The following is a 26,052-nucleotide window of genomic DNA, read 5'->3' on the forward strand; positions in this document are numbered from 1 at the left end:
AGCTGCTGGCCTGCTGAAGGTGACTGTTCCCAGCACTGTGCGTGACTGATGGAGAATTGTTCTGAGAAAGCTCAACTGAGCAGCTCAGTGCTGTCCAATAAAAGGATGGGTAGTGCTGCAGTTTTCTGCTCATGTTAAGATGATTTTTTTTTGTCTAGTGCCTCTGTGCTTAATTAGGTTTCAGAAAACCTTATGCTGTGAGCTAGAAAACAGCATGTGTGGGAAGGATTGCATGTGCAAACAAACTCAGTAAATAGGAAATGGGGAAAAGGAGAGAGTTGTGTGTTCACTGTTAGGCTGCAGCCAGATGTTGAGAGGTCTGATTATGGCTTAGCCTCATTTTTAATTAGTAACATGCCTACAAGTGACATGCCAGCTCAGACCTGTCACTGCTGCACCCCCAGATGTGGAGCTATAGCCAGGGTGGTCATGAGGGACAGACTGTGCAGGAACATGTGGTGAGGCTCTCTCTCTGCTGTTCAGTGCAAATGGGCTGAGTGCACCTTTCTAGTCTCCCCAGACACCTTTAAACTTTTGGATTATCAGAATCCTTTAGAAAACCAGTGAGGAAGTTGGGGCAGATGGTGTCTTGTCCTGAATGGGTTATTCATTTGGGATGTTTTGGGGTTGGTTTGTTGGAGGTGTTTATGTGACCTTGTGTTTTCTGGTGGCTTAATCTGCTGCTTGGCAGCTTCATTCTCATTCTAAGCCTACATGACTCTAAAGAGTGTGATGTCATTACAGAGTATAAGAACTCCTTAACATGGGTACATAGGGCACTAGAGAGATTAGTAGCTGGGATGAAAGTCATGTAGTTAATAGCAATAAAGCAGAGATTTTAGTGCAGATGTTTAAAATGTAGAAGAGAATAACAGGGGGTGGTGGATGCTCACCTCTGTTTGCAGCAAACGTTCACTGTCCTATGATTTAAAAGTGACCCTGCTGAACAGTCACTTCACATGTGTGCCAAAATCTGTGCCAAGTTCAAGAGCTATGCCTGGGCTGTTTGGGCAGCTCACTGGTGTGTTATGGCTAGAGAGAGATGGAACACAGGGCAGAGGAACCCCAGTTCTGTTGGAAAATAGTTTGTCCCTCCTCTGCATCTGGGGAGCACCAGGAAAATGTGTGTGTGAAATCCAGACTGGTGTCATGGCATTACCCCAGACACTCTGGCATTAAACCAGACACTCTGCTCTACTCCTGGCAGCACAAAGCCAGGCCAGAAGTACCTGTGCAGCCCAGTGTGGCCCCCCTGTGCTCTGAGGTGAGCGAGGAGCATGCCTGCTTACCCTCTGCTAGCTGTAGTGTGTCCCCTCTTCTTGCCCCATCTCACCTGTAGATTTAGAACTAGGTAGAATTAAGGGTCTCTGAATGACAGAGCAGCTCTTCCCCTTGCCTGCACTTTTCTGCTGTCTCTTGCTTTTGTCATCCTGTGAATGAAAGCTGTGCTTTCCCCAGGAGTTCACACTTGCTCTTGCTCTCTCTGTGCAGGGGAAGGTTCAGGATGAAGGAACGAGAAGAAATGTGGCAGAAAATAGAGGAGTTGGCTCGACTGAACCCCCAGGTGAGTGACAACAGGACCTAGGATGAATGAGGCAAGAATGTGCTGGGGGTCTTGACCTGCTTTCTCAGCCCACGAGAGCAGGTTTTAGGATCTGATCTCAGTCCTGTGGACAATGCTGCAGCAGTGGTGTGTCTCTCCCAAAAACCAGTGTCCTGGGAATGTTGGCAGTGTTTTATCAGGCTGTCCCTCTGTAGCACTGGCCTCTAAGTACTGCCTTATAGAGAGCATATATGTGTTTATGGACCACACTGTGAACTGCAGCTGCACATGCAGCGTGCTGGGAGTCAGAGGGCACAGGGGAGGAGAGGATACTCCTCCCTGCCTGTGTCCCTATTGCTGCGTTTCTGGGGGCCAGCAGAGAAGGCAGCTGGAAGAACTGAGTCATGCCGTGTTAGCATGCTGGGGGAGAAGGTGTGGTGTTGGAGGGAGTGCTGACTCTCCAGCTGTCTGTGTTGTCTGCAGTACCCCATGTATTATGCACCTCTACCCTTGCCTTCTGTGTGCTGTATGGAAACGGAGACCCCGACTGCAGAGGACATACAGCTGCTGAAGAAAACCGTGGAGACGGAGGCTGTGCAGGTGCGTACGTGACTCGAGTCCTTTCACAGTTGCTCCCAGTCCAGCCAGGACATCAGCATGGCCAGAACTGGCTCTTTCCAAATGTTCTGAAGGTAAATGCCACTACTCTCACTCCTCATCCTTAAGAGATCAACCTGTAGTTTAAAGAGTGGAGTTTATCTAACCTTCTCACACTGGAAAAAGTGCCAGTGGGACTTCCTTGTGTCCTTTTGGTCTGTGTTGGGCTCTCAGCCTGTTCTGAAGCATAACCTAGAGCAGCTGGAGTCAGAGGCTGAAGGCATGAAGTGGTTTGCTACTGAATCCTGACTCCTTTGATTTGTTTGTAGATGCTGAAAGACATTAAGAAGGACAAAGTTTTGCTGCGCCGGAAGTCTGAGCTTCCGCAGGACGTCTACACTATAAAAGCCTTGGAGGCCCACAAGAGAGCAGAAGAGTTTCTCACCTCAAGCCAGGAGGCTCTCTGACGGGCTCAGGAGCTGGCCCAGGAAGCTCTGCCCCATCCCTTTCCTCCAGGGGTCATGGAAATGCACTTGGTTCTCATGTATAAGTAAGGAATGAACATGGTGAGCTGTGCCTGTCCTCCACTCCATCTGCATACCTCCAGGGTAGATCTGGTTTTATGTTATAACTTGTATCTCACCACTGTCCTGTCCTCCTGCTTTTTCTCTGTCCTCCTGCTTTCCCACCTTGGCTCTGCAGGCATTAGGGGAGCCTGCCTGACCTCTGCTCTTACCAGTCCAGGCAGGACTCACTTCACTGTGAGCTGCCACCTGATTCTTACTCTGCCAGGAAGCCAGAGCCTTGCTCAGGCTCTGTGTTGTGCAGAGCCTGCCGTGCATGGCTCGGTGTGCTGCTCCAAACTCCAAGTGCCCATCTCCGCCACACCTGCCCTGTGCTGCCTGTGCAGCTGAGCCCTGCCGTGGTCAGAGGCCAGGCTGAGCTTGGGGCAGAAGCAGAGTTTGTGAAGGCTCTGCTGCCTCTCCAGCCTGCCTCGGGGTGCAGCTCCACAGCTGAAGGGTCTTAATGTACAGCGGAGGAAATGTTTACTTCCACCTTTCTTTTGCTACAAGCCCCTTGTTTTGTTCCCCTGTCAGTGGAGTGGGGGTTCAGTGCTTTGCCACCCCCAGTTAAGCTGGGTGCAAGCACTACATACTATTGCAGTCCTCCCTTTAGAGCATCCTTAGAAGCTCTCTTGTGAGAAAGTGAATTCCTTCTGCTGTTTGTGTTGGTCCGTGCTGACTCATTTCCTTCCCGATGTCTCGGGTTAATTGTGGGCCCAGAATTAACTTCCCGCTTTGTAGCAGGTGTCAGCCACTGACTTCTACTTTCTTCCTCTACCTGCTCAATTAAAATACTCCTGCAGCTCTCCCTTTGTCTCTGTATCCCATCCTTAGCTCTTCAGGGCCAGGGTTTCTAGGAAGCTTGTGCTGCTAGTCGTTTCCGCAAGCTCGTGGAAGCAATGGCTGCACCTCACGGGGTGTGGCTGAGTTTGAGTGTTCAGTTGTCTCCTCATTATTATCAATGGCTAAGCACTACTGCTGAATCGCTTCTGTGGGTGCTCTGAGCAAAGTTCACCTGTCCTGTTACGTGTGCACCTGCTGTGGCCCTTGTCAGTTATCACTTGGTGCATCAGGGGCTCGTGCTACCTTAGCATTTAGAATCACTTGCTGACAGCCCAGGGGCTTGCGCAGCACTTGGGCGCTACTGTGGTCCAGCTTTCACCCCTGTTGTTTGTGGTGCAGATTTAGTGCCAGGCCAAGGTGCCACCTCAGAGGCTGGTTTGTCATAGAGAGGGAGTCCTTGCTTCTTAGCTCCTGTGCCTGCTTTCTTGACACATAAGCTTAAGTGGGTTTGCAGTAGTGCAGGGAGCCCGCGGGGTTGGTGCTAGCCTGGCACTGCTTTGCAGCAGCACGGGATGTTGTAGAAGGTTCTGGTGTATCTGCTTGTCCTCACCAGTAAACCATTTCCAGGTCAGAGGATCACCCCCTCTAGTCTTTCTGCTGGTGTGCAGCACATCTTTCCTCCAACCCCAGCGAGGCTGTTTTGACCTGTGTATCCTGCATCCCTGCCCCGTGTAGCTCTCTCCCGGCTCAGCCCTGATCAGGAATGCCACCATCTCTTGGGAGGAGCTGGCGGGTGCAAGTGCGAGATCCCCCAGTCACGCAGGGCCCCGCCTCCCCTCCGCCTCACACCACGGGCCAGTTCGTCAGGAGACTTCAGAAACACCTCAGGGAGGTTATTGCTTATTTTGAACATTAGTCTGAGCTCATGATCAGCTGCCAATCAATTACCTCACGCCTGGCACAGCATGTGGGCACGCAGCGGGCGGTGCCAGAGCAGCACGGCGGAAATGAGGGCTGCCAGGCTCAGGCTGGGCAGGAGGCTCCTTCCTCTTTCAGCCCCGCCTCTCCAACTGGCTGCTTAGCGTTGTGCTGTAAGCCAGGACCTCATTTTTAGATTGCTACAGTATGGTATGCCCTCACTTGAGCCTGCTTGCTGCTGGGCAGTGGCTGCCTTTCCCCGCTGTGGGCTGCTCTGCCTGCAGAGGAAACAGAATCTTGTGGTGTGCAGGGCTGGCACCGTCCTGCAGGTGATCTGTCTCTGCTGGCAGCCCCTGACCCTGGCCAGAGGAATGCTGCTGGGGTTGTGCCATGTGCAGGGGCAGGATTGTAACACATCATGATTATGTGCTGTACAGCTTTGATGTTCCCATAGCTTTTTGTGTCTTGTTTTGGGTCAGGGAACTTAGGCTTAGTACCTTCACACCATCCTTTGTTTGCTGCCTATTCATTCCAGTGTCCTGGACACCTCAGAAGGGGACCATGTGAGACAGGGGGGAGTGTGCTCACCCTCTCACCACATGTGCTGCTCATGGGCAGACCTGCATCTGCCACGCTACAGCTGCCCCTTGCTCAATACTTGGTTTCTAGCATTAGTGCTGCTCATTTCTGCCTATGCCTTTCCCCACATCAGCCAAATGGACAGAACTGGAGCTGCCTCTTCCACTCCACCTGGCTTGCTCCTCCCAAGGGAAAAAGCAAAACTACTGCATTCACACCCTGGACACAAGTATTAAGCTGCTTACAGTTCATATGTACATATGGTGTACTTTATTTTCAGTAGAGCATTACATAGTATGAAAGTGTTGGATTTTGTACAGATGTCCCTGTATGTACAGAACTAAATAAAACCAATCTCTTGGAATGACACATCTTGCTCCACCTGTGATATTCCAACGCACAGACCCTATCCTGAGAGGAGGGGCCCTAGCCTGGAGAGTGACTTCTCTGGTACTGTCAGCACGGGGCCACGTCCAGTGTTTGTCCTGAGGGAATCTGGGCAAAGCCAGCCAAGCCCCATCGCCCCATACACATCCAGGCATGGAAACCAATCTGCTTCCTCAGAGGCAGAGGAAGCTAACACAAGGTCATCACACTGACTTACACACCAGCCAGAACCCAGAAAAAGGAGTGGGAAGGAAAATCAGACAATGTCAGTGGGACAGACTGGGAGGTTGATACTGGCAAGTCCTGTCAGCACCTGGCTCGGAGGCACTGGGTGCTTCCAGGCTAGAGGGAGGGAGGGCTGGGGTTTGCAGCCCCTGTGCCGCACTCAGCCCTCAATTCCACTGAGGCCGGGGGCTGCCGAGGCTCTGCCGGGCCTGCAGCGTGCGCTGCACCACGTCCTTCCACTGCTCCTCCGAGATCTGGTTGGCCCAGGCAGGGATGCCCAGGGTGGGCAGCTTCACGCTGGCCATCGTCCTCTTCACCAGCTCCACATGCTCTGCGAACAGAGAGGCCGTGAGAGCGCGGCGGAGCCCGGGGAGGTCCCGCCGGAGACGCGGTTACCTGCATCCATGGGGATGGAGCTGCGGCTGCTCTGAGCCGTGGCGCCCTCCGCTGCCTCCTCCTCGTTCTCCTCCTCGCTGTCCACCGGCGGGTCGGGCAGGTGCAGCCTCAGCATCTGCGGAGAAAGGCGGGCAGCGGCGGTCGGCACGGCGGGTGCCCCGGGCCGCGGCCCGGCGGGAGGCGCTGGGCGGTACCTGCAGCCGCTCCTGCAGGCCGGGGCCCGCGTCGCCGTGGCCCTGCTCCGGTTCCTGGCTCAGCGGCTGATACAAGTACCCGCCGCCCTCCTCCTCTTCCTCCTCCTCCTCCTCATCGCCGCTCCACTCCGCCGCGCCGTCAGGGCCCTCCGGCGGCCCGGGCTCCCGGGGACAGACGCGCTCGGGGCCCATGCTCGGCACCACCGCCATACACCGGGCGCGGCGCCGAGGAGGTGCCGCCGCCGCCGCCCGGAACCGCCGCCGCCGCCGCGGGGCACTCTGGGTGTTGTAGTCCCGAAGCGGGCCCCGGGCGCGGCGGGCGGTGCCGCCGGCACGCGCCGCCGGTGCCATCGAGCGTCGCCATCTCGGTGTGGCCCGGGGCCGGGCCCGGGCGGGGCGGGGAACCCAGGCGGCCGCCCCTGAGGGGGACCGGGGCCCGGCACCGCGGAAGGGCCTGTCGGGGCCGCGCCGCTCCGGCGTGGGGGGCGCCCGCGGAGCCGGGCGGGGCCACGCCGCACTACAAGTCCCAGGGAGCGGCGGGAGCTGCTGTCGGAGCGGGGCTGTCGGAGCTCCTTGTACGGGCACAGGTACGGGGCTGGGGCCGCGGGGAGCCGGCGGGGCCGTGCCGGGGCTGGGGGACGGCGAGGCCGGCAGGCACCGCCGGGCCCCTCCGTGAGGGCCGGGGGCGCGGGGCCGCCGCCCCGCCCGGGTGCGCTCGGCCGGGCCCGCGGGAGGCGGGTGGGGGCGCGGGGCGGCACGGAGGGGCTCGGGCGGGGAGGGGCGGCAACGGCGCCGGAGCGTGTCCAGAGTGGGGCAAGGGAGCTGCTGAAGGGTCCAGAGAGTAAGTCCTGTGAGGAGCGGCTGAGAGAGCTGAGGGTGTTCAGCCTGGAGACCCTGTCACTCTCCGCAACTGCCTGAAAGGAGGTTGTGGCCAGGTGGGGGCCGGCCTCTTCTCCCAGGTAACAACTGGCGGGCAGGTCAAGAGGAAACGGCTTCAGGCTGCACCAGGGAAGGCTTAGATTGGATATTAGGGAAAAATCCTTCACGAAAAGGGTAGTCTGGCGTTGGAACAGGCTGCCCAGGGGAATGGTCGAATCACCATTAAAAAAATTAGTAAATGTGGCACTTTCAGGGCCTGGGTTAGTGGTGGGCCTGGCAGTGTCGGGTTAATGGCTGGGCTCTGTGATCTTGGTGTTCTTCTCCATCACTGAAGGATTCTGTGACCCCACACATCCCTATCCTCCCTGACAGGTCTGTGTTAGGGAGGCTGCCCTTGTGCCCTGACATGACCTCTGCTGTGCCTTCTCTCTCCATCCCGTGGGCTCGTGTGGTTCCAGACCATTTATTCTCTCACCCAGTCGTGGCTGCATGCCTGGTCTTCCCCAGTGCCATGTGCCAGGCAGAGGGAAGGCTGGCACCTGTGAGCACCACTCTGCCTGGGGATCAGTGTCAGTGCAGCAGAGGGGCAGAGGAACAAACTGTGGTAGCCCTGTGTAAAGCCACTGGCTGTCAGCTCAGCTTTCCTGAGCCTGCTTCCCAACCCAAGGGCTGCCCTTGGCCTGGCAGAAGCAGCTTGACGGGCTGAGACAAATTCCTGATGGGGGAGTAGGGGTCGAGCAGTATCCCCAATGTAGAGAAGCTGGGGTTTGGGAAGCAGGGTGAAGAATAGAAGCCAGCTGAGTAGGGGCAGAATCACAGCTGGGCTTTAGGAAAAAGTAAGTCAGCAGTGGGCAAAATATTTGGTGAAAAATAAGGAGATGGTGAGGCTGGCTGTAGGGGGGCCACTGGGATGAATTTGTGCCTGAGCAGTGTGGTCTGTGATTTCCATGGCTAACATGAGCTTCCAGAGCAGGCTCAAGGGCTGTTCTAGCACCATCTAATTTACTGGGGCTGGAATTGCATTGTGAGTGTCCGAGCTGCTGAATGTGCAAGCTTGCAGCTTCACACTGCCTTAGCACAAATGCTCCAAGCATTAGATAAATGTCAAGCACAAGTGAAGAAAGCGGGTTGTTCTCATGTTATCTCTAACAGTATGTTGGATGTGCTTGAAATAGAACGGTCTATATGGACTGCTGTGAACTGGCTGGGCTATTTTAAGGGTTACTAAACCTTGTGCCTGGTGTCTTTTGGGAGACAGGACTGAGGCAGCCACACGGTAGGATTTGCTCTCTGGAGCAGCTTTGCAGGGTGGGCTGCTCTTCTTGGGGTGCTGCTGTAATTCTGGGGGTCACAGAACCAGTCCTTGAAAATCCAGGCCACTTGCTGCTGGGTTTCTCCCCTTTGCTTTGGGAATTGGATGCAGCAAGGCTAATCTGAGCAGCTTTTAGAAATGGCTCTAGGTTTCCTTCTGTGGGCATAGAGGAGTGAGAGAGCCCAGTGAGCTCCTTTTGAGCAGAGAAGTGGATCCAAGGATATCTGGGTTTGCTTCAAGATCATCACCTGGCTACTGTACTTGGAGATGCTCAGTAGCTTTCTATCTTGGATAAAGTATTTTCATAACTAATTGTAGGGTTTGAAAATACAAAGCTTAAAGCCAATAGAACAAACAAGTGAAAAATCTGACTAAAACCCGTTTTGTTTTTTTGTTGTTGTTTTGGGGATTTTTTTTTCTATCTGTGCCACAGTGCTCAAGTCACCACAACAGTGGTGTTTTGGAAGATATGCTAGTGAGAGATTATGGAGTGATGTTTGTGTTGATCTCAGGTGTCCATATGCTGTGTTTTTAGGCTCTTGTTGGGTGTAAGCTGGAGCAGGTGGGATGAAGGTTGTTGCAGGCATTAAGTGCATCTTGAGGCAACGGCACAACCAGAGACATGGGAGTGCTGCCTATGGGTGCTGTATTGGAAAAATGCTGAGCTGAATTAAATCTGATTGTTCCCTGGCTTAGCAGTGAAATGCTCCAGGTGCTTTGTGGCAGAGGAACAACACACTGCCGTTCTCACTTAATTTCCAGCATCACCAACATCAGGTACTTCACCAGTGAGTGAAGCATGTCCTGATTTTTAGAAATGTATTTTTTCCTGGTTAATGACAGGACCTACCAGGGTTTCAAAATTTCTCTGCATCCTCTGTGCTTTACTGTATTTTTGGATAGGTCGTGGCAGACCAGGGGAATGGGGAGTTGTGAAAATTGCATGTTGGAAGTAAGAGATCTGTTAGTTTTTGGAAGTGAGGATCTAACGTGAGTCAGTGGAAGCTTGAACAGAAGCTGTGATTCTGTGTGCCTCATCCTGCAGTGCCCTCCCAGTTCTCTAATACAGTTTGCCTCTGTCTTACCAGTATTTTTGTGTTTTATAGCCCACATCACTGTTGCTGGTGTCCTAAATGAGAAACCACAGAATGTATTTTGCATAATCTAATATTGTACAGTTGGGGGAGATTGTTAGTAAATTGTTTCTTATCAATTTTGCTGCTTCCCTCTCTCCTTGGCTGTGTCCTCTGTGATCTGTAAAGAAATCTAAGCTGTAGCTTAATATCAAATGCACTTCTCCTACTAAGAAATCCTCATAGGAATGTGACTGAAAAATGGTTTATTTATGTCCTCATTTATATCATAAAAATTATCATTGGAAATCAAACTTGAAATGGAATTCAACAGTGTCCATAGTTATAGGACAGAAAATATAGTTTTTTCTCAAAATATGTGTCTAACTCCTATTTGCAGATAGTGCTCAGAGGAGAAAAATGCTTTAGGACAGAAGATTGATGTGGAGAAATGATTGTAAATAAGGCAGGTGAGGTGAATCTGAAGCTGGGCACAGAAAGCATGGGGTGGATTAGGGGAGACATCCTCAGGGCTGTGCAGGGAGGAGGGGAGGCCAGGCCTGTGTGTGGCTGGAAAGGGGCAAACAAATGCCTGGTGGTGGCAGGAAGATGTGGTAGTTACAGGGTAGGGTTGTGGCCAGTGGCAGAAGAGGAAGATGGGAGTTTGCAGGGATGCTTTTATTACAGCGTAGAGAAGAGCTCTCGGGTTTGGAAAATCCCTGACAGCTTGTTAAACCCTGTGTTTTCCCCTGACCCTGGAAAGATTACTTGACGCTTCTGGTCATTCTCTCTTCGTGAAGTGTTCAGATGAGTGTTTGCTTTTCTTGGCTCTGAGGAGGGGCAGCAGGAGGCTGTGCTGGCAAAGCTCTGTGTTTGCTCTAAAGGGGTATCCCTGGACAGAGCCAAGGCAAAGCACAGCCAACTTCCATCCCATTGCCCTCACCACCACTCCAGACCTGCCAGTCACTTGGAAAGCACTCATTTGGGGGAAAACTTTCCCAGTAATTGTAGGAAACAGCATTTCAACGTTGTTGCTTCAACCTCAGCATCTTTCTTGCAGTGCCAGGGATTGGGCCTGGAGCTGCCATTTCTCAGTGGACCAGATTTAACCTCTTGGGATGAGCTGCCTTCTGATGGGAGTAGCAGAACTGCTGGGGCAGGGTAGCCAGCTCCTGTGGCAGTGACAGGACCAGCATCCTTGCACCTGGCTCAAGGGAAGTCCCAAGGGTGAGGAAGAGTTTTCCCAGCCTTTCTGACAAAAAAAGGAAGGGGCCTTGGTACAATGCTTGCCTGCCATGTCAAGCAACTGTGCTCCTCTACCTCAGTAGGAATCAAGCAGAGAACTTGGAAATAAGATTCATCTTCTTGGTCCTCCTGGATTGGGCTGAAGGATGTTGAAAATATTGATGCTGGTGATAAAGACCAGTTAAGCTCCTTGAGGAGTCTTTTACAGAATCACTTAAACAAGAAGAGATTGTGAGGAAAACATTGGTTAGATTTCTCAAGAATAACTTGTGACTGAGGCAAGAAACAGATTTAGATATGTGAAGCCTTCAAAATAGCTTGGAAGGTGACTTTGGTGGGTTCCATGGAAACTACTTCTGCTCTGTAGCTTTGCAGAAGACTTACACAAGAGTGCTGCCTGGCTCAAAAAAAAAATAGATGCTTAAGGAAAAAAACCTGCTAGATCTGAAACTGAAGCACGGCCTGTAGAAGACAGGGGCTGTTCCTGGGCCCTGCTAGAGCAAAGCTTGCTACAACTTTCTGGGTTACTGACTGCAGTTTAGGTGAGGGTGGTTGCTGCAGGAACAGGCAGGTTTGCAGGAGAGACTCCTGTTGCAGTGAGGCTGCAGGATGGTCTCTGTTTGGGCTTTGCACGTGTCCTGTTGCTGTAACATTCACATACAGAGCATGAAAACAACTCAAAAAATAAATAACTTTAAAAAGAAGCTACTCAAATTGTAATGACATTTGGGAGCTCTGGAATGAGGTGACTGGCTACTGAATGGTTTTGAGCTGTCTATAGGCAGTGGATGAAGCTGGAAGCCTAAGCTGTGCTTCATGCCAGGAGCTCCCTATTGGTGGCATCTCTTATTCTTCCTGCAGGAGGGAATAAAATGTGAGTGCGTGGGTGGGCTGGGCGCTGGGGTGGTCAGGCTGCTGATGGGCCTCAGTGATTCCCCTTGACTGAAGGGCTGGGGGTGGCCAACTGGAGCAGAGCAGCGTGGCACTGCCCCTCTTGCTGCCCTCCAGCTACTTCAGAAACCTGAAACAGGAGGGAAGTCCTCCTTGCCAAAACTCACTGCTTTCCAAAATGAAATGGGGCAGAGCGTAGGAATTCTGTGTGTAGGAATTTAGTCCTTGTTCAAAGGTATCCCCAAATGTCTTTGGATTCTGCAAAGGCTAAAACAGATTGTGAGATGGGAGCATACTGACTGAATCTTTCAATAACCTAGAACCAAGAAACAAAATAAGACAGTTTTATTTGTGCTGTCTGACATCTCTTCTAATGGCTGTTTTTCAGCTAGGAGAAAACTGTTAAAAATCAAACTGACCTCCTGTTTCAGAAGCACCTGGGCAGGACTCTGCTCTAGATTCTCAGATCCAAAGGAGAATCTCTGCAAGAATCAGCTGTGGTGGCTTCTCTAAGATATGATCTAAGCCATCTGTTTGAGGAATGAAGGAAATCAGTTGCTTAACAAGATGTGATGCTACAGAATTTTCGTAGTTATGCCTGGGTTTGCTGTGGGAGGAAAAGACCTTTTCTGAGCATTAGCAAAGAGCTTTCTAGATTAGGGGGTTTCTGCTCTTGTGCCTAATTAGATTGAACCCTAGTGCTCAAATCAATGAGCCCAAATGCTAATGTTGTCACCCACCCCCATAACGGGAAGTTGGTTGCTTTATGTAGCTGTGGTTCTTTGGAGGTTTTTTGTTGGGTGTTTTGTTTTAATCTTTTCCTCTGCTGTTTCTCAGAGCTGGTCCAAAGAGCACGCTCTTCCCTCTGGGTTTGTTCTTTTCACCTTCACCGCTGGCTCTCGCTGTGTGTTTTCATTCATGCAGACAAATGGCTCTGACACGTACGTGACGCACGCGTGGCCAGGCCCAAGGTGCTTGGCTGGGGCTGCCTGTGCAGCCACCCCGAGGGCTTTTGTGTGCAAGGGCACCTCTGCCTGCTCCTCTGAGCCCTGCTCTGCGGCCCCTTCCCAAGGGGAATGTTTCCAGCGGGGAGGCAGGTGGATGAGGGTACATTAAGGTAACCTTTGCAGCAGGCATTCAGGGAAGACGTGCAGGATGGATCTTGTTCTTTTGGCATTGTGTCTGTGTTGCAGACCTTGCAGTGGCCTCGGAAGCATGTGGCTGTGGCACTGGGGGCCCTGAAGACCGCCTGGCTTGCAGGGAGGAATGCTACGGTGGGCAGTGCACTTGGAAGGCGGGCCACGGAGGGTGAACCACGCGGCCGTGGCTGTGGGGCACAAGGTCTATTCCTTTGGTGGGTACTGCTCTGGAGAGGACTATGAGACCCTGCGGCAGATCGACGTCCACGTTTTCAACGCAGGTAAATGTGTCCTTGTGGGGCACAAAAGGACGTGGTTTGTTTGGCTCAGTTACTGCTTTTCTTGCCTGCTGGTGCCTGACATGTTATACCCTGTAACATGCTGTCTGACTCTTAATTTCCAGAAAATGTTAGCAGGGTAGGTAGGAGCTTCTTTCTTTGTGCAGCTTTGCATTTTCAGCTTCAGGGGCAGGACACAGAGGGGCTGTAGTTGATCTGACTGCTAGGGTAAGGACTCACTGAAGTAGTCACATAGCCAATGGTTTGGTTTGTCCTTGTTCTCTGCAAACACAAACTCAGCCAGGTGCAAAGAGGTGATATCGAGCTGGCTCAGGTCCCCCCTCTAGCATGTCCATGTTCAGCTGCCCATAGTGTGGAAAGAGCAGGGTGTGAGCCAGTGCACACAGTTAAGATTCCAGGTGTAGACATCTGAGCTGTTTCCCTGTGGGGGCAGCTGACAACTGGTGCCAGCACGATGGAGTCAGTAGGGGCATGTAGCTAGGAGGGAGGCCTTCCCATTTTGGTAACAGCTATCATGCAGATTCACAACATAGCTTAGAAAAGCATCTGCAACTGGAGCCATTTGTGTAGGGTAACCAGTACCTGTCATGAGGTTGAGTTGGAGCCATGCTTGTGCTGACACAGGCTGTATTTCTTGATTGAGTGTTCCTTGAACTGAAGAGGTTACTGAGCTGGTCCATTAAGTATTTCCCTGTAATTAGGCAGGTGATTAAAAAACTGCACAGATGCTTGGGTGGGTCCAGCTAAAGAGAGACAAGAACAGAAAACCAATGACTAGTTCTGGAGACTGGACAGCTGAATGCTCTGTGAGCACCCACCTGTAGACAAACCTAGTTTGTCTGTAAGATGCAGTGAATTCACTCCTTTAAGACTGTTGTGCAGCAGGGATAAAAGCACTGGTTACAGAGGGCTGCCAAGGTGACCTGCTCTCAGTGTAGAGGGGGTGTAGCTCAGAATCCTGGGAACAATGGCATTCACCTCTGTCCGGAGGGACTGGGCTTTCACACTCAACACAGCTGAATGCTGTAGAACGTGCCAAGTAGAGCAGCACTCTCTTGGGGAAGCATAATGACTGTGCCCAAAGGAATGCTCTTGTGTTGTCTTTCCCTCTTACCACTCCCAAATATTAAAGTGTCAGAATGCTGCAGCCACCACATGGGAAGTGACAGTGGCTTCCCAAGCCCTTGCTCAGCTAGCATTGTAAGGTGGCAGTGCTAAAGCCAAGATACCAGACTTTGAATGATCTCTTGTCAATTTTCCAAAGATGAAAACTATGTTTTAGGTAGGAAGCATTCAGTCTAGCTTGACTTTAGCATTGGATGTGCTTCCTCAGTGCCCTTTCTGCCTGTGGGGTAGATGCTCACCTTTTGAGATGCCTGACTTTTCCCTTTCCCTATGTTAGGTATTTCAGAGGAACTGAGACTGTTTTCTGCTGTATTTTGCATCAGCTCCATGTAGAAAACAAACCTGGAGGCTGTGTGTGGTAGAAGGAGGTGACTGGTCCTGTTATGTAATGGCTGTGTAACACTTGTTGTGGCTCTTGCACTATCATTAAACCCTGTAATACCTGTTGACTGTTCTGGCTGCTGCTGGACATGACACACAGGAAGGAGAACCTGTAATCCCAAGGAACTCCTCTGAGTAATGCAGGGTTACCAGGGAGAACTTGAAACAGATGGGGTAAAGGAGGCAGACAGCCACCTCATCTATAGCTTGAAAACCAAAACAAAACCAAACAAACACTGTTCCTACAAAGCTGCTGGGTTTCTTTACTTAAACTGTGCTTCTGCAAGTCCAGGTGATGCCTTCAGGAGTTCCCTTGCATATTACTGCAGTGAGTTATTCTTGTACTGCCCATTCTTCCAGCTTTGAGTATCTTCAGCAATCTCACTAGCTTGAAGTAGTGTCTGCATTCATGGTCACCTCTGTACTTTTCCATTTTTCTTTCCTTGTTTGTTTGTGTGTGTGCTGTATCTTTCACTCACAATCTAGGATGAGCCAGAGTGGAAACCTTTCCAATGAATTGTTGTAGAACAGAGCCTATTTTGTCTTCTGGGCCTCCAGAGGACTTCCTTCTGTATTTCTTAACTAGCTACTACTCGGGGTCAGACACAGCTTTCTCTTGTTTACTCAACTGCTCCTGCACCTTGTCACGGGGTGAAAAGCACCGCGCAGGATGGGTTATGAACTGTGAGCAATTCAGCACGCTTAGCATTTGACATGGGCTCAACCTTGTGTTTCCAGTGTCTCTGCGCTGGATCAAGTTGCCTCCAGTGTGGACAAACAGCCGAGACCACGTGAGGGAGGTGCCCTACATGAGGTACGGGCACTCGGCAGTGCTCATCGACGACACCGTCTACATTTGGGGTGGCCGCAACGACACGGAGGGAGCCTGCAATGTGCTCTATGCTTTCGACGTCAGTAAGTTCCAGCCTCTCACTGTTCCTTGCCACAGCTGCTCTTGATCAGACCTCCTCTCTGCCCCCCACTCTGCTCCCCAGCTTGTGTCCTTGCCCCTCGGTGACAGTGTGGAGGAGGTGGTGTCACTGTCTGTTTCAGCGGTTTTAGAAGTGGGGTATGGTGGCCATTGTGTCTGCACGCTTACATCTCTGTAAAAGCCTCTGGGCAGAGATTGCTGATCTTTTCTAATAATGAAAATGGTTTTGATTTTTCTATCAGCTTTGTGTGCTCTCTCTGATAACTGAAGTGTTCTCTCTATGTGATACAGTATTCCTTAATTGTGGCTGAAGGGTGAAGCAAGAAGGAACTGGGCTCTTGATGATTATGGTTCCTCTCCAGTGTGGTCCTTCTTTCTGAAGGTGTGAAGGAGAGTGAGGAACAAAGCACAGAAGTAGTCCAGGACAGGATGGCAAAATCAGGGGAGACATGAGTCAAGTTAGATAAGCCTGAAAAATAAACTCCTTAAGCCTTTTGGTTGGCTTCTCCATAGCACTGCTGGAGCACCTCTGGAGAAAAGGCACCATCAGGAACTGCGTGGACACAAGTGTCAGGAAAGCAAAGGAGTATGTCTGGATTTTGGATGCAAGTCCATCTGAGTACTGGCCAGTAACTGTCTTGCTGAACTTGCAAGGAAACTGGTTGCTCTGGTGCTTGGTCCAGGGATCTCTTCTTTACCAGGAAATATCTTACAGCTTATGGCACAGGGTTTCCCCCTTCCTTCCCCTGACACATGCAGCTGAGAAGCCCCCAGTAAACCTCTGCCTACACAGGGGCTTTGTAGTGGGGCCTGCCTGGTCTCCCTGGCAGCTCCAGTGCTTCAGCATTAAGTGAAAATTAACAGAAAGTTCTGCTCCAAACCCTCTGCAGCTGTCTGTACACAGGCCTGCCATTCCTGGAAAGTAAGGCTGGCAGTCACAGTCCCATGTCTGTCATGTAAGTTCCACTGTAGGAGTCACATCAGGCTAAATAAAGTCCTGAGTGCAGTTGTGTCCCTGTGGTGTTGAGCAGATCACAAATTGAGGTATTTTCCATCTCTAATTTAACATGCTGCACTTGGGTGAGCTTTTTCTGATACAATGTGACTGGGTTTGGAAGCAGCCCCAGGGAGAAAAGGAACTCGATAGCCCTGAGCTGTCTCACTAGAGGCTCCCCAGGGATTCTGCTGACCTTGCAAGCCCCTTTGTGTGGTGCCAGCTGGAGCATAGGTGGACAGTTGTGTCCACAGGCCAAGTTCAGGGAAGTCACCCTCATGCTTTGGCTCCGGTGTTACGACTCTCTGAAATAAGAACTGTTTTTGGCAGCCGAGGGCTGTTAGGGAGGGTGGGAGAATGTCTCCTGCAGCCTCGAGGCTTATCTGTGCCTCTCGGAGCTCCTGGGGCAGGTGCCTGTTAGCGCTTGGCACCGACCCGCTGGCTTGGCTCTGTGCTGCCCTGGCATGGAGAGCAGCTCTGGCTGGATTTTAAGTCATCTTCTAAATCGAGCCAGCCCCTGGAGTGTGCAGGCTGAGGGGCTGAATCTGTTCGGTGCAGGCTCACAGGGAGCATTGTGAAGGGTGGAAAGTGAGGAAGGGGGGATGAGAATGTAACAAGTGGAGCAGATAAGACAGGGAGAGAGCTGCCCTGCAGAGGTGGAGATATGCACAACAGCTAGCATGGAGAACTTGTGATTAGGTGATTGGTATCTGGGTTTGAGAGCTGTTTTTCCTCAGTCTTGCTCAGTTACTGAGCGTCTCCCAGCCATGGTCAGTTGTGCCACTTAGCATTATTGCTTCATTGTAATAGAAAGTGTGAATGCAGAGTTGATAAGTGACTCACAAGTACACTCTGCGAGAGATTCGGGAAAAGTAACATTGTTCAAGCCGTGCTGTACTACTCACACTTAAAATGTGAGCTCTTTGTCAGGTCTGGCAGTCGGTGGCCATGCCAAGAGGCTGAGGCTTCTGTCACTGTGTCCCTCTGTGGGGGTTCAGGCAGGTGGCCTTGCCCAAAGAAGCTTGCAGCCTCTCTGGCAGAGTGGGTGCTGTGAGAGAAAACAAGAATGATTTTTGCCTTAGAAATTAAGAACAGTAGTAATAGGACTATCCCACCCCAACTCCTACTGTGTTTTCTCAGCATTGCCTCTTGTTTTGTTTCAGACACACACAAGTGGTTCACACCAAAGGTGTCTGGAATGGTCCCAGGGGCAAGAGATGGGCACTCAGCTTGTGTCCTGGCAAAGAGCATGTTTATCTTTGGAGGCTATGAACAGCTGGTGAGTAGTGCCTGTAACTGCTAATTGGTGAGCCCTTGGGAAAGAGGGTGTTGATACCCAGGACACTGATAGAGGCAGGACACAGGAGTGTATTTGTATTCCAAGTCACTGTCATTTTGTAACTTAGCAAAGTTATGGCATTAGTACCCAGGTTATGGTAATTGTTTTATGGAGAAGATGGTTGGAAAAGCAAGTCCAAAAAAGTGTTGGATTTTTTTTTTAAATTTCACAAAACAAATTTACCACAAAGGGGTAATTTTTTTTTCTGGCTCATTTCTCAGCCAAATGTAGATACATAAATACACAACATTTTTTAATAAGTATATATTGATCTACATTTATTTTAATTTGGCTCAGAAGTGAGCTAGAAAAATCACTTTCTGCAGTGTTGCTGTGAGGTTTTGTCCTAGTCTGGTGTATGTTCCCTGTAGTCTCCACCTGCTCTGACATCTTGCTGATCTCTTTCAGCAAACATTTGGTTGCCTTCCCATTAAGAATACCTTGAGCCAAAGTTCATCCTGCAATAGCTGTCAGTGTACCTAATGCTCTTTTTAGCATGATCTAATCTTATGATCTAATCTTCAGAAGTGGGTAAATAAAAATTATCACCAAATTTCAGAACAGATGTGCAAAGTCACATCAGTTTGTTTGGAAGAAAGGTGAGGCTCTGTTACAGAAGTCTCTGGGTTATTCCTTCTTTTCTGAGGGTGATAGCAGGCCAAATCCATTATATTGATTACAGCAGCAGGAGGGGTTTAGATGTCTTTTTTTGTAACCAAGACCAAATAAACCTCTGGCTGTCTTGCTGCTCCCTACCTTGCCTGGAGGAGGAGGAGTCCACATTTTTGTGTGAATGCAATCTCCTCCAGCCAGCCAGCCTCAGAACCTGGAGTGTATTTGCTCCTGGATGTTCAGCTTCCCAGAAGTAATCTTAGCTTCTGCATCCCATTAGGCAGCCTTAGCAGAGCCAGTCTGACTGTCCTGCCTCTGCCTCTTTTATCTGCTGCTACATGGAGAGGAGGCAGGCTCCTGCCATGAGTGTATTCTGTGGCTTTGGGGGAGCAACTGAGCACCAAATAAATGGGAAAGCTCCAGGAAGAGACAGGACACCTTTGGGAAAAAATGGGCTTTGCTTTCTTCTTGATAAGTGCTGCCTGAGCAAGCACCTTGTTTCTTAGGAAGTACTGAATCCAAAGGGATGCTCCAGGTCTGCAGGGCAGCATCCTTTCTGGGGCTGGATGTGACCAGGCTTCTCAGTCCCTTTGTGACCAAGCTGCTTGTGTGTCTTCCAGGCTGACTGCTTTTCAAATGATATCCATAAATTGGACACCACAAACATGACGTGGACCTTAATCTCTGCCAAGGTCAGTGTCTGTTTTTCCTTCTGGTTTGTGGAGGAAGTTTTGCATCTGCTGTTCCCTGGGGTAGCTGCCCACACTTGTCTCACAGCTTCTGGCTGATGTGGCTGGGATCTACAGGATGGGAAGTTCTCCAGGAGAAGGCAGCCACCCAACTTCCCCATCAAGATATGTTATTTCCCTGGCTAATCTGCACTCTTTCACTCTTTTCTTTTGTCTTTATTTTCTACTCTGTCCTTCAGGGTACTCCAGCTCGCTGGAGAGACTTTCATTCAGCTACCATCATTGGAACAAAGATGTACGTGTTTGGTGGCAGAGCTGATCGTTTTGGGCCATTTCACTCTAACAATGAGATCTACTGTAACCGCATTAAAGTGTTTGATACAGAAACCAACTCCTGGCTGGACTCCCCTCCCACTCCTGTGCTCCCGGAGGGCAGGCGGAGCCATTCAGCCTGTGAGTGTGGGTCTGCTCAGGGTGGAGGATGGAGGAGGGAAGTTTCTGCCTGCCTTAGAAGGGTGGGGCTGTGGGTTAGAAAGGGTTGCACAAAGCCCAGTTTCTGTGGAAAGCTGCTGCCCACCCCACACTGCACATGAAGGTGATGTAAGGAGAGGTGGACAGCCAGCACCATGTTGTTTTGTGTTTGGTGTTGGGTCAGGGACCTGCTGGGTGGCCCTCTGATGTCTGTTCTTACTCCCTACAGTCAGCTACAACGGGGAACTATATGTATTTGGTGGCTACAATGCACGCCTGAACAGACACTTCCATGACCTCTGGAAATTCAATCCAGGTATTTATGCTTTTAGCTTGCTGCAGTCATAGTGCTCCAGGCCCTCAGGCCTGTGAGTGCTCAGAGAAACATTCTGTCCAAGGAGTACTGCTTGGGGAGGAATAGCTCCTGCTTCTTCTGACAGCAACTTGCTACCTTGCCTGTTCCTCCTTGGGATGTTTCCACATCTCAGTTAGAAAACAGAAAATTAGGTGTTGCTGAAAGACATATTTTATTGGAAAAACTTTGTCTTGTTCTTAAATATGCAAAAGTACTGACAGAAGAGAAGATATGGGGAAGCAATAGAGTTAGGGAAGAGAGAGACTATAGCTGGAGAAACCATTCAACTTGAGCTGCAGGGTCACCATCTCTTGGTACCAGCTCAAACTGTGCTGCAGAAGGGGTGGTTCTTCAGCTGGTACCTGAATATCAGTCTGCTGTGAGCTGCTTTGGGGTCCTCAGGCACATTTCACTGTCTAGACTCATTTTGTTTGCTAATTGCTTTGCATAGTAAAGTTACCTGAGAGCAGCCAACCAGCTGTTCCCCAAGCTGATTGTGAGCTGGTGTGAGAGCTCCTGCAGGTTTCAGTCTGTGCATTGTCGCCCCCAAGCATCCTTGCCACAGAGAGCAGCAAGAACAAAGGCTGCTGTCTCCACCTGGTCCGGTTCTCCACGCCCTCTTCCTGCAGCCGAGCTGTCCCAGCAGCTGATGCACCTCTGCCAGCAGCCTGCCAGCAGATGGAGCTGGTTCCTGGATCTCCCTCCTCCAAATCCCGACCCATCAGGCTCTGTCTGTTCCCGCAGCTCTGCCCAGTACAGCTCCCTGTGATGTCGGACCCGCTACCATGGCAGTCCGTGGGTCCTGGTGCTCAGGCTTTGCAAGTGAAAGGCCTTGATGGGGCCCTGAGCAATTTGGTTTAGTGCAAGGTGTCCCTGCCCATGGCAGGGGGTTGGAACAAGATGGTCTTTAAGGTCCTTTCCAACCCAAACCATTCTATGATATAATCTGCAAATCCTGTCTCAGTAGGCAGAGCTCCAGGACTGTGACTGGCATCTGAGTGGCACTTCAGTAATAACCTCTTAGAGTTAGCCATTAGTGAGGAGGTCAGGGGAGAGGGTGTCTGTGGGGTAGTGGGCCTCTGCTTTTCCTGTGATCTGTTTAAATTCATAACCTGCTTATAGCTGGTCTTGGCCAGGCTCTTGTGACAAACTGGTGAACTCTTTTCCTCCTGTTAGTTTCTCTTTCCTGGAGGAAGATTGAGCCCAAGGGGAAAGGGCCATGTCCTCGGCGCCGGCAGTGCTGCTGCAGAGTGGGGGACAAGATCATCCTCTTTGGAGGTACCAGGTGAGTTGTGTGAGGTGGCTCCTCGAGAGGCTTTGCCAGTCCCTTCAGCACAGTGTCCCCACGCTGTATCAGATGGACTTCAGAGGCACGTGGCAAGTGTCAGCCTATCTGACAAGTGCAGGCAATCATGTACATCAGGGCTCCCCCGAAAAAAGGCCGTGGAAGAGACTGAAGGTGTCATGTAAGCTTGTAAGGCATCTGGTGCCAAGCCATCTTGTACATGTAGAGACAGAAGGGTGTAACAGGCTGCTCAGGAGGAGCTGTGCAGTGCTCAAGCTTTCTGGTAAAGAGGTTGTGGGGATAAGAGAGGAGATGCTGCTGTCAGAAGGACATGTTTCTCAGTCTGCTGTGCCAGAGCAGACCTCAGAGTGACTTATCTTCGCCTACGGGCTGCCCTGCTGCTCCCACCAGAGCTTCTTTCTTCCACTGACAAGTGTGGGTTCTGCTGCCAGGCTGCAGTGGATGTCAGCTCAGCTGGGAGCTGTTTGAGGAGCCTACACACATGACAAGACAATGTTGCCTTCTGCGCCAGTGTTCCTTAGCAACATTCCCATTCACAACAGGGACCTGGTGTTAGGGATTTAGCTGTCAAACACTGGAAGTGATACTGTCAGGGTGCAGGGCAGCTGGATGTGGCCAAGAGCCTTAACAGCTGCTAAAAGAAAGGAAGTGGCCTATCACCAGGACACACTCTATGCTGTCTGGAGTGACAAATTGCAGCTCTGGAGCACAGTCCTGCTTGCCAGTATCTACCTTGCAGAGACTTCTTAAATGCTTTCAGCTCTCCATGTGGTTTGGAAAGCTTTGGGTCTCTCTGGGATGTTGTCAGTAACTTTTTGGAGATGCTTCTGAAGCCAACTTGGGGCAGAGAACCAAGCAGGACAGTTTCTGCTGGTGACATGACCATACCAGTGTGTGATGGGGTGAAGGGCCTTCAGGTTCCAGGGGTTCAGGGGGGGTGTGCTTAGCTGTAGGATGTCCATGTGACTTTGAGAGAGTGCTCAGTGCAGCTGAGGTGTGCAGAGGTGCTGAGTTTATCCAGTCTCCTCAAAAGACACTGGGTGCTGCTCAGTACAGCAGAAGGCTTGGTAGGGTTTATGGGAGTTTGGGGTGGTCCCAGAGGCTGTGTAGATTTGTGTGACAGCAGCAGCAGCTGAACTTTGATGTTAAGCCTTGGGAAATGCTAGCAAACCACAACAAATTTGACACCAGCTTTTTGGAGTTTGGTTCACCCTTGCCAGGCAACGCAGCAGTGCCTTGTGTTCTCCATGAACCACTTGAGAATTTAGCTTGTTCCTTAGGTCAGGCTCAACCCCAATACAGGCACATTCATCAGCACTAGCTGGGCTCAGAAGAGCTGCTGGCAGCCAGGAATGCAGCCTGCTTGAGCTTGGAGGGAGGGTCTTGCAGGCTGGGGAAGTGGGAGGTGGGGGTGGGCCTGCTCCTCGCTTCCTGTAGCAGTTATCAGGTGTGCTCTGGAGCTGCCTGGCGAGATAAGAAGTTTTCCAGGAAGTCGTTGTAATGGAGAACTCCCAGTGGTCTGCCTCCTGACCTGTGCTCCCCTGGCTGGGAAGGGGGAGGGGTTGGGCTGTCCTGCAGGGATTCTCAGAGGATGAGCCGGCAGGCTCAGCTTTCTAGGGAAAGGCACTGGGGGATGGGCAGGCAGAACCCCTTTGTGTCTGCCCTTCCAGGATTCACACATCCTGTAGACTGCTGAAGAGGCACTTGGGCTGGCTGCTTGCTCCTATGGCATCCAAAAGCTTTGTTTCTTTGGTAGTCCTTGCCAGAGCTTGGTCTTTTTGCCCCAGCTGTGGTCCCTCACTGTGGCCAGGAGCAATCCCTCACTTGTGTCCCCTTTTAGGGACCAGGAAGCTTGGTGTTCCCATTAGCTGTGTCACAGTTGTGGCCCTGGTCTGGCTTCCTCTCAAGCCCACCAGTAATTCAGTGTGCAGAGACCATCCACAAGGAAGTGGGGGGAGAGGGAATGCTATAAAACATTTAGCTGAAGAGATGCTGATCCAGATTTGGCTTGAGACTGTGTTTTCCCTGACAAGGCTTAGGGATCCTGGCTCTGGTGAGGGAATAGGGGCTGTCACTGAGTGCAGGGTGAGTTGTTTTGCAGCTGGAATAAGCAGTTTTGCAGGGCTCTGGCTGGCAAAGGTGTGCCCTGCACGCTGCTGCCTGGGACTTGCAGGGGGTTGCCTGGTCTTGAACTCCAGGCTCACCCTGCTACTTTCCTTTTGGTGATTAAAGCCACAGACGTGGTGCCTGCTGGCTTTCCTTTGATAGATAAGGGATGGTCTAGGGCTTCCTGTGACGTGGATGTGAGATTAGATTGTGGTGTGGCAAGCACACGAGGTGGAGTTAAAGGGGCTCTTGCTGTATCCGGGCAGATGGGTCCCATCAGCAGCAGGTCTTCTGTGCCAGCAGTGAGCTGTGCTCTGCAGTTTGGCCTGAGGTTGTGGGGACCTGGGGGAGCAGGTACTGCCTCATGTCCCATGAGGTGTGAAGCTTAGTGGCTCATGGGTGGGGAAACAAGTGACACTGAGGCCAGGAATCACTGCATGAGGTCGGTCCCAGCTAAGAGGTGGGGGCACACTAAGTTGGTTTGTCACAGACCATAGCAGGACTTAAAACACTTTTCCTTTCTTTCAAATTCTCCAAACAACCATCAGCCATGGGAGTATTTTCCCCTGTTTCAGCACAGGCTGATCTGTCTGTGCAAGGAGATGTAGTGTCCAGTTTCTCAGGTGCTTTGTTCCATCAAGACCAATGTGGCAGGAAACCAGAGGTGAGGCTGTCTGTTCCCTAGAGATGCCTGGTGTTGTAGTTCCTCATTAGCATTCCTGGACCAACATCAAATGGGAGTATCAGCAAATTGGAATTAGTTTAAAATGACTGCTGCATTGCTCAGTGCTCAGCTACAGTCTTCTGAAATGCCATCCCCATTTTGGCACAACCACTCCAGCTGTGGCTGGAGTCCAAGTGATCCCTCAGTCAGACTGAGAAATGTCTGTGCTTGCCCTGCCATGCAGATGTTTTCTAGCTGCTTTCTCTACACTCCTTTACAGCATCTCAGTGGCCAAGCTGAAATAAATGCAGTAGATCTTAACTACATGAGAACAGGAGTGATGGACAGGTGAGGGGGAGGCTCATGGCTGGAATCATCATGGTCATCCATGAAAAGGAGGCAGACCTCCCATGCCCTGCAGAGGAAATAGTGTGGGTTTCTGCTCCCTGGCTCCTGTGCAGCTCTGCCTACTCTGCAAGGAGCTGAGAAAGTGAGGACTTTGGGTGCTGCTTGGGTCATCAGAGGGGCAGGAGGGAACACAGGGCCGTGCCTGGGACAGGCAGGCCAGGAACATTCCTGGGCTTGCTCAGCCCTTGGTTAGCTGGTGTATAAGAATTTTGGCACTGACTGACACACTGGTTTGTGCTTGCTTTCTGCAGCCCATCTCCAGAGGAGGGAATGGGTGATGAATTTGACCTGATGGATCACTCAGATCTCTACATCCTCGACTTCAGTACGTGAGCACTTCCTGCCCAGCCTGTACCTCTTACCACAAGGTGCCCTGTGAGCAGGCCCTGCTGTGAAACACCTAACAGTGCCCTCTGTGGCTGCAGGTGCCATGTCCTGGAGCCAGACAGCTGTGTCTGACCAGTGTGCTTGGCTTAAGGCAGAGCAGCCAGAGGGGCAGCCATGCTCTGTGCACTCCTGCATGCAAGACCTCTTGTGGGAGCACAGAAACCACCCCAGCCTATCCCTGGTGTGCAGATTGTCTTGTCCCTCAGACAAGGCTCTGCCCTGTTTCCTGTGGCACTGATTGCATGATGCTGGAGCCTCCATGGTGTCCAGTCAAAGCCTGCTGTAGCTAAACTGCTTTCTTTTCACAGGCCCCAGTCTGAAGACTCTGTGTAAGCTAGCAGTGATTCAGTACAGCCTGGACCAGTCCTGCCTTCCCCACGACATCAGGTATGGTGTGCCTTGCTGGGAGCTCACCCTGGGTGCTCCCTGACCTTGAGGTGCTCCAGCCCTGGCTGAGGGCTGCCCGGGGCCCTTGGCACTGTGCACCTTTGAGGTGGGCTGGGCTGGAGTCTGTAGCTGAGGCTAACATGAAGCAAAGCTGTTCTAGCCCTGGGCATTGTGTTTGTGCTCTCTCTCAGTGTATCCTCTTGGTGTGTTACAGATGGGAGCTCTCAGCCATGACAACGAACAGCACCATCAGCCGCCCCATTGTCTCCAACCAGGGCTGAAGACAACTCGTCCTTCTACCACCCTGCCCTCACCCCTCCACATACTGACCTCTTGCTCCACTGCCTGCATGAATTTTTAGCCCTTTCAAGCAAGGAATGTGTGAGCTCGGTTTGTCTTGCCCTAGCTAGGCCTCCCTCTGTCCTTGTCACGCTTTGGGCAGCACAAGTGGACAGGCAGAGCTGGCCACTGAGGGAAAAACTGTCTGGCCCCAGCAGCACAGCTGTGACCCCTCTCCTTGCTGGTGGCTCTAGAGCTTCCTTTCCCTTTGCCTGTGGAACTGCAGCTGTGCTGTCCGGTGTCCATCCACTTTCCAAGGGCCTGAATCAACTCTTACCACCAGCCATGGCTCTGGGGTTGATGTCAGGGTCAACCTGAACTGTTCCTGCATTGCCTCAAGAGAGCAGGAACCTCTACACCTGCTCCTGCCAGCACTGACAGCTTCCTGGCACTACATGGCAGGCCCCAGCTCCATGCTGAGCCCAGTGTGGGGGCCTGGGCCCAGCTGGACACTGCCCAGCTCCCATTGTAAAACAGCAACTGGGGGAAGTTTTATAAACGGTGAGGCAGACATGGTTTCTGTGTGTCCTGGCAG

At 51.5% G+C, this 26,052-nt stretch overlaps 3 protein-coding genes across 7 annotated transcripts in view; 2 read left to right on the forward strand and 1 right to left on the reverse strand.

The window, feature by feature from the left end:
- The window catches only part of PPP2R5D (protein phosphatase 2 regulatory subunit B'delta), a 27,510-nt gene extending 22,158 nt beyond the window's left edge, over positions 1–5,352 (forward strand). For all 4 annotated transcript variants that reach the window (XM_064415297.1, XM_064415298.1, XM_064415300.1 and 1 more), the window contains exons 14-16: positions 1,492–1,564; positions 2,027–2,143; positions 2,470–5,352. In XM_064415297.1, the coding sequence (XP_064271367.1) occupies positions 1,492–1,564; positions 2,027–2,143; positions 2,470–2,607 (328 nt within the window). In that variant the 3' untranslated portion in view covers positions 2,608–5,352. The remainder of the gene's footprint in view (positions 1–1,491; positions 1,565–2,026; positions 2,144–2,469) is intronic.
- MEA1 (male-enhanced antigen 1) lies at positions 5,225–6,536 on the reverse strand. Its single transcript, XM_064415314.1, has 3 exons — positions 6,186–6,536; positions 5,992–6,106; positions 5,225–5,926 (listed from the first exon to the last, which is right to left on the reverse strand). The coding sequence occupies exons 1-3, from the start codon at positions 6,534–6,536 to the stop codon at positions 5,763–5,765; spliced, it is 630 nt and encodes a 209-aa protein (XP_064271384.1). The 3' UTR covers positions 5,225–5,762.
- Positions 6,537–6,632: 96 nt separating this feature from the next.
- On the forward strand, positions 6,633–26,033 carry KLHDC3 (kelch domain containing 3). Of its 2 annotated transcripts, none has more exons than XM_064415302.1 (11): positions 6,633–6,772; positions 12,779–13,005; positions 15,268–15,444; positions 17,618–17,733; positions 19,026–19,097; positions 19,334–19,547; positions 19,795–19,881; positions 21,097–21,205; positions 24,656–24,729; positions 25,100–25,178; positions 25,393–26,033. In XM_064415302.1, exons 2-11 carry the CDS (start codon positions 12,852–12,854, stop codon positions 25,457–25,459), a joined length of 1,149 nt encoding a protein of 382 aa, XP_064271372.1. In that variant the 5' UTR covers positions 6,633–6,772; positions 12,779–12,851; the 3' UTR covers positions 25,460–26,033. The 2 variants fall into 2 exon arrangements, with proteins under 2 accessions (XP_064271372.1, XP_064271373.1); XM_064415303.1 differs by lacking the exon at positions 6,633–6,772 and adding an exon at positions 6,974–7,144.
- The last annotated feature ends 19 nt before the right edge of the window (positions 26,034–26,052 follow it).

The sequence above is a fragment of the Passer domesticus genome, chromosome 3 (genome assembly GCF_036417665.1).
Source record: "Passer domesticus isolate bPasDom1 chromosome 3, bPasDom1.hap1, whole genome shotgun sequence".
NCBI classification, from domain to species: Eukaryota; Metazoa; Chordata; class Aves; order Passeriformes; family Passeridae; genus Passer; species Passer domesticus.

Bases quoted from the DNA above. Each gene is read 5' to 3' on its own strand.
- MEA1 (XM_064415314.1), bottom strand. From the start codon at position 6,536: ATGGCACCGGCGGCGCGTGCCGGCGGCACCGCCCGCCGCGCCCGGGGC. The intron at 6,107-6,185 runs GTACCGCCCAGC...CTTTCTCCGCAG, and splicing joins GCCTGCAGGAGCGGCTGCAG to ATGCTGAGGCTGCACCTGCC. The intron at 5,927-5,991 runs GTAACCGCGTCT...CTCTGTTCGCAG, and splicing joins CTCCATCCCCATGGATGCAG to AGCATGTGGAGCTGGTGAAG.
- KLHDC3 (XM_064415302.1), top strand. From the start codon at position 12,852: ATGCTACGGTGGGCAGTGCACTTGGAAGGCGGGCCACGGAGGGTGAAC. The intron at 19,098-19,333 runs GTCAGTGTCTGT...TCTGTCCTTCAG, and splicing joins GGACCTTAATCTCTGCCAAG to GGTACTCCAGCTCGCTGGAG. The intron at 25,179-25,392 runs GTATGGTGTGCC...GGTGTGTTACAG, and splicing joins TGCCTTCCCCACGACATCAG to ATGGGAGCTCTCAGCCATGA.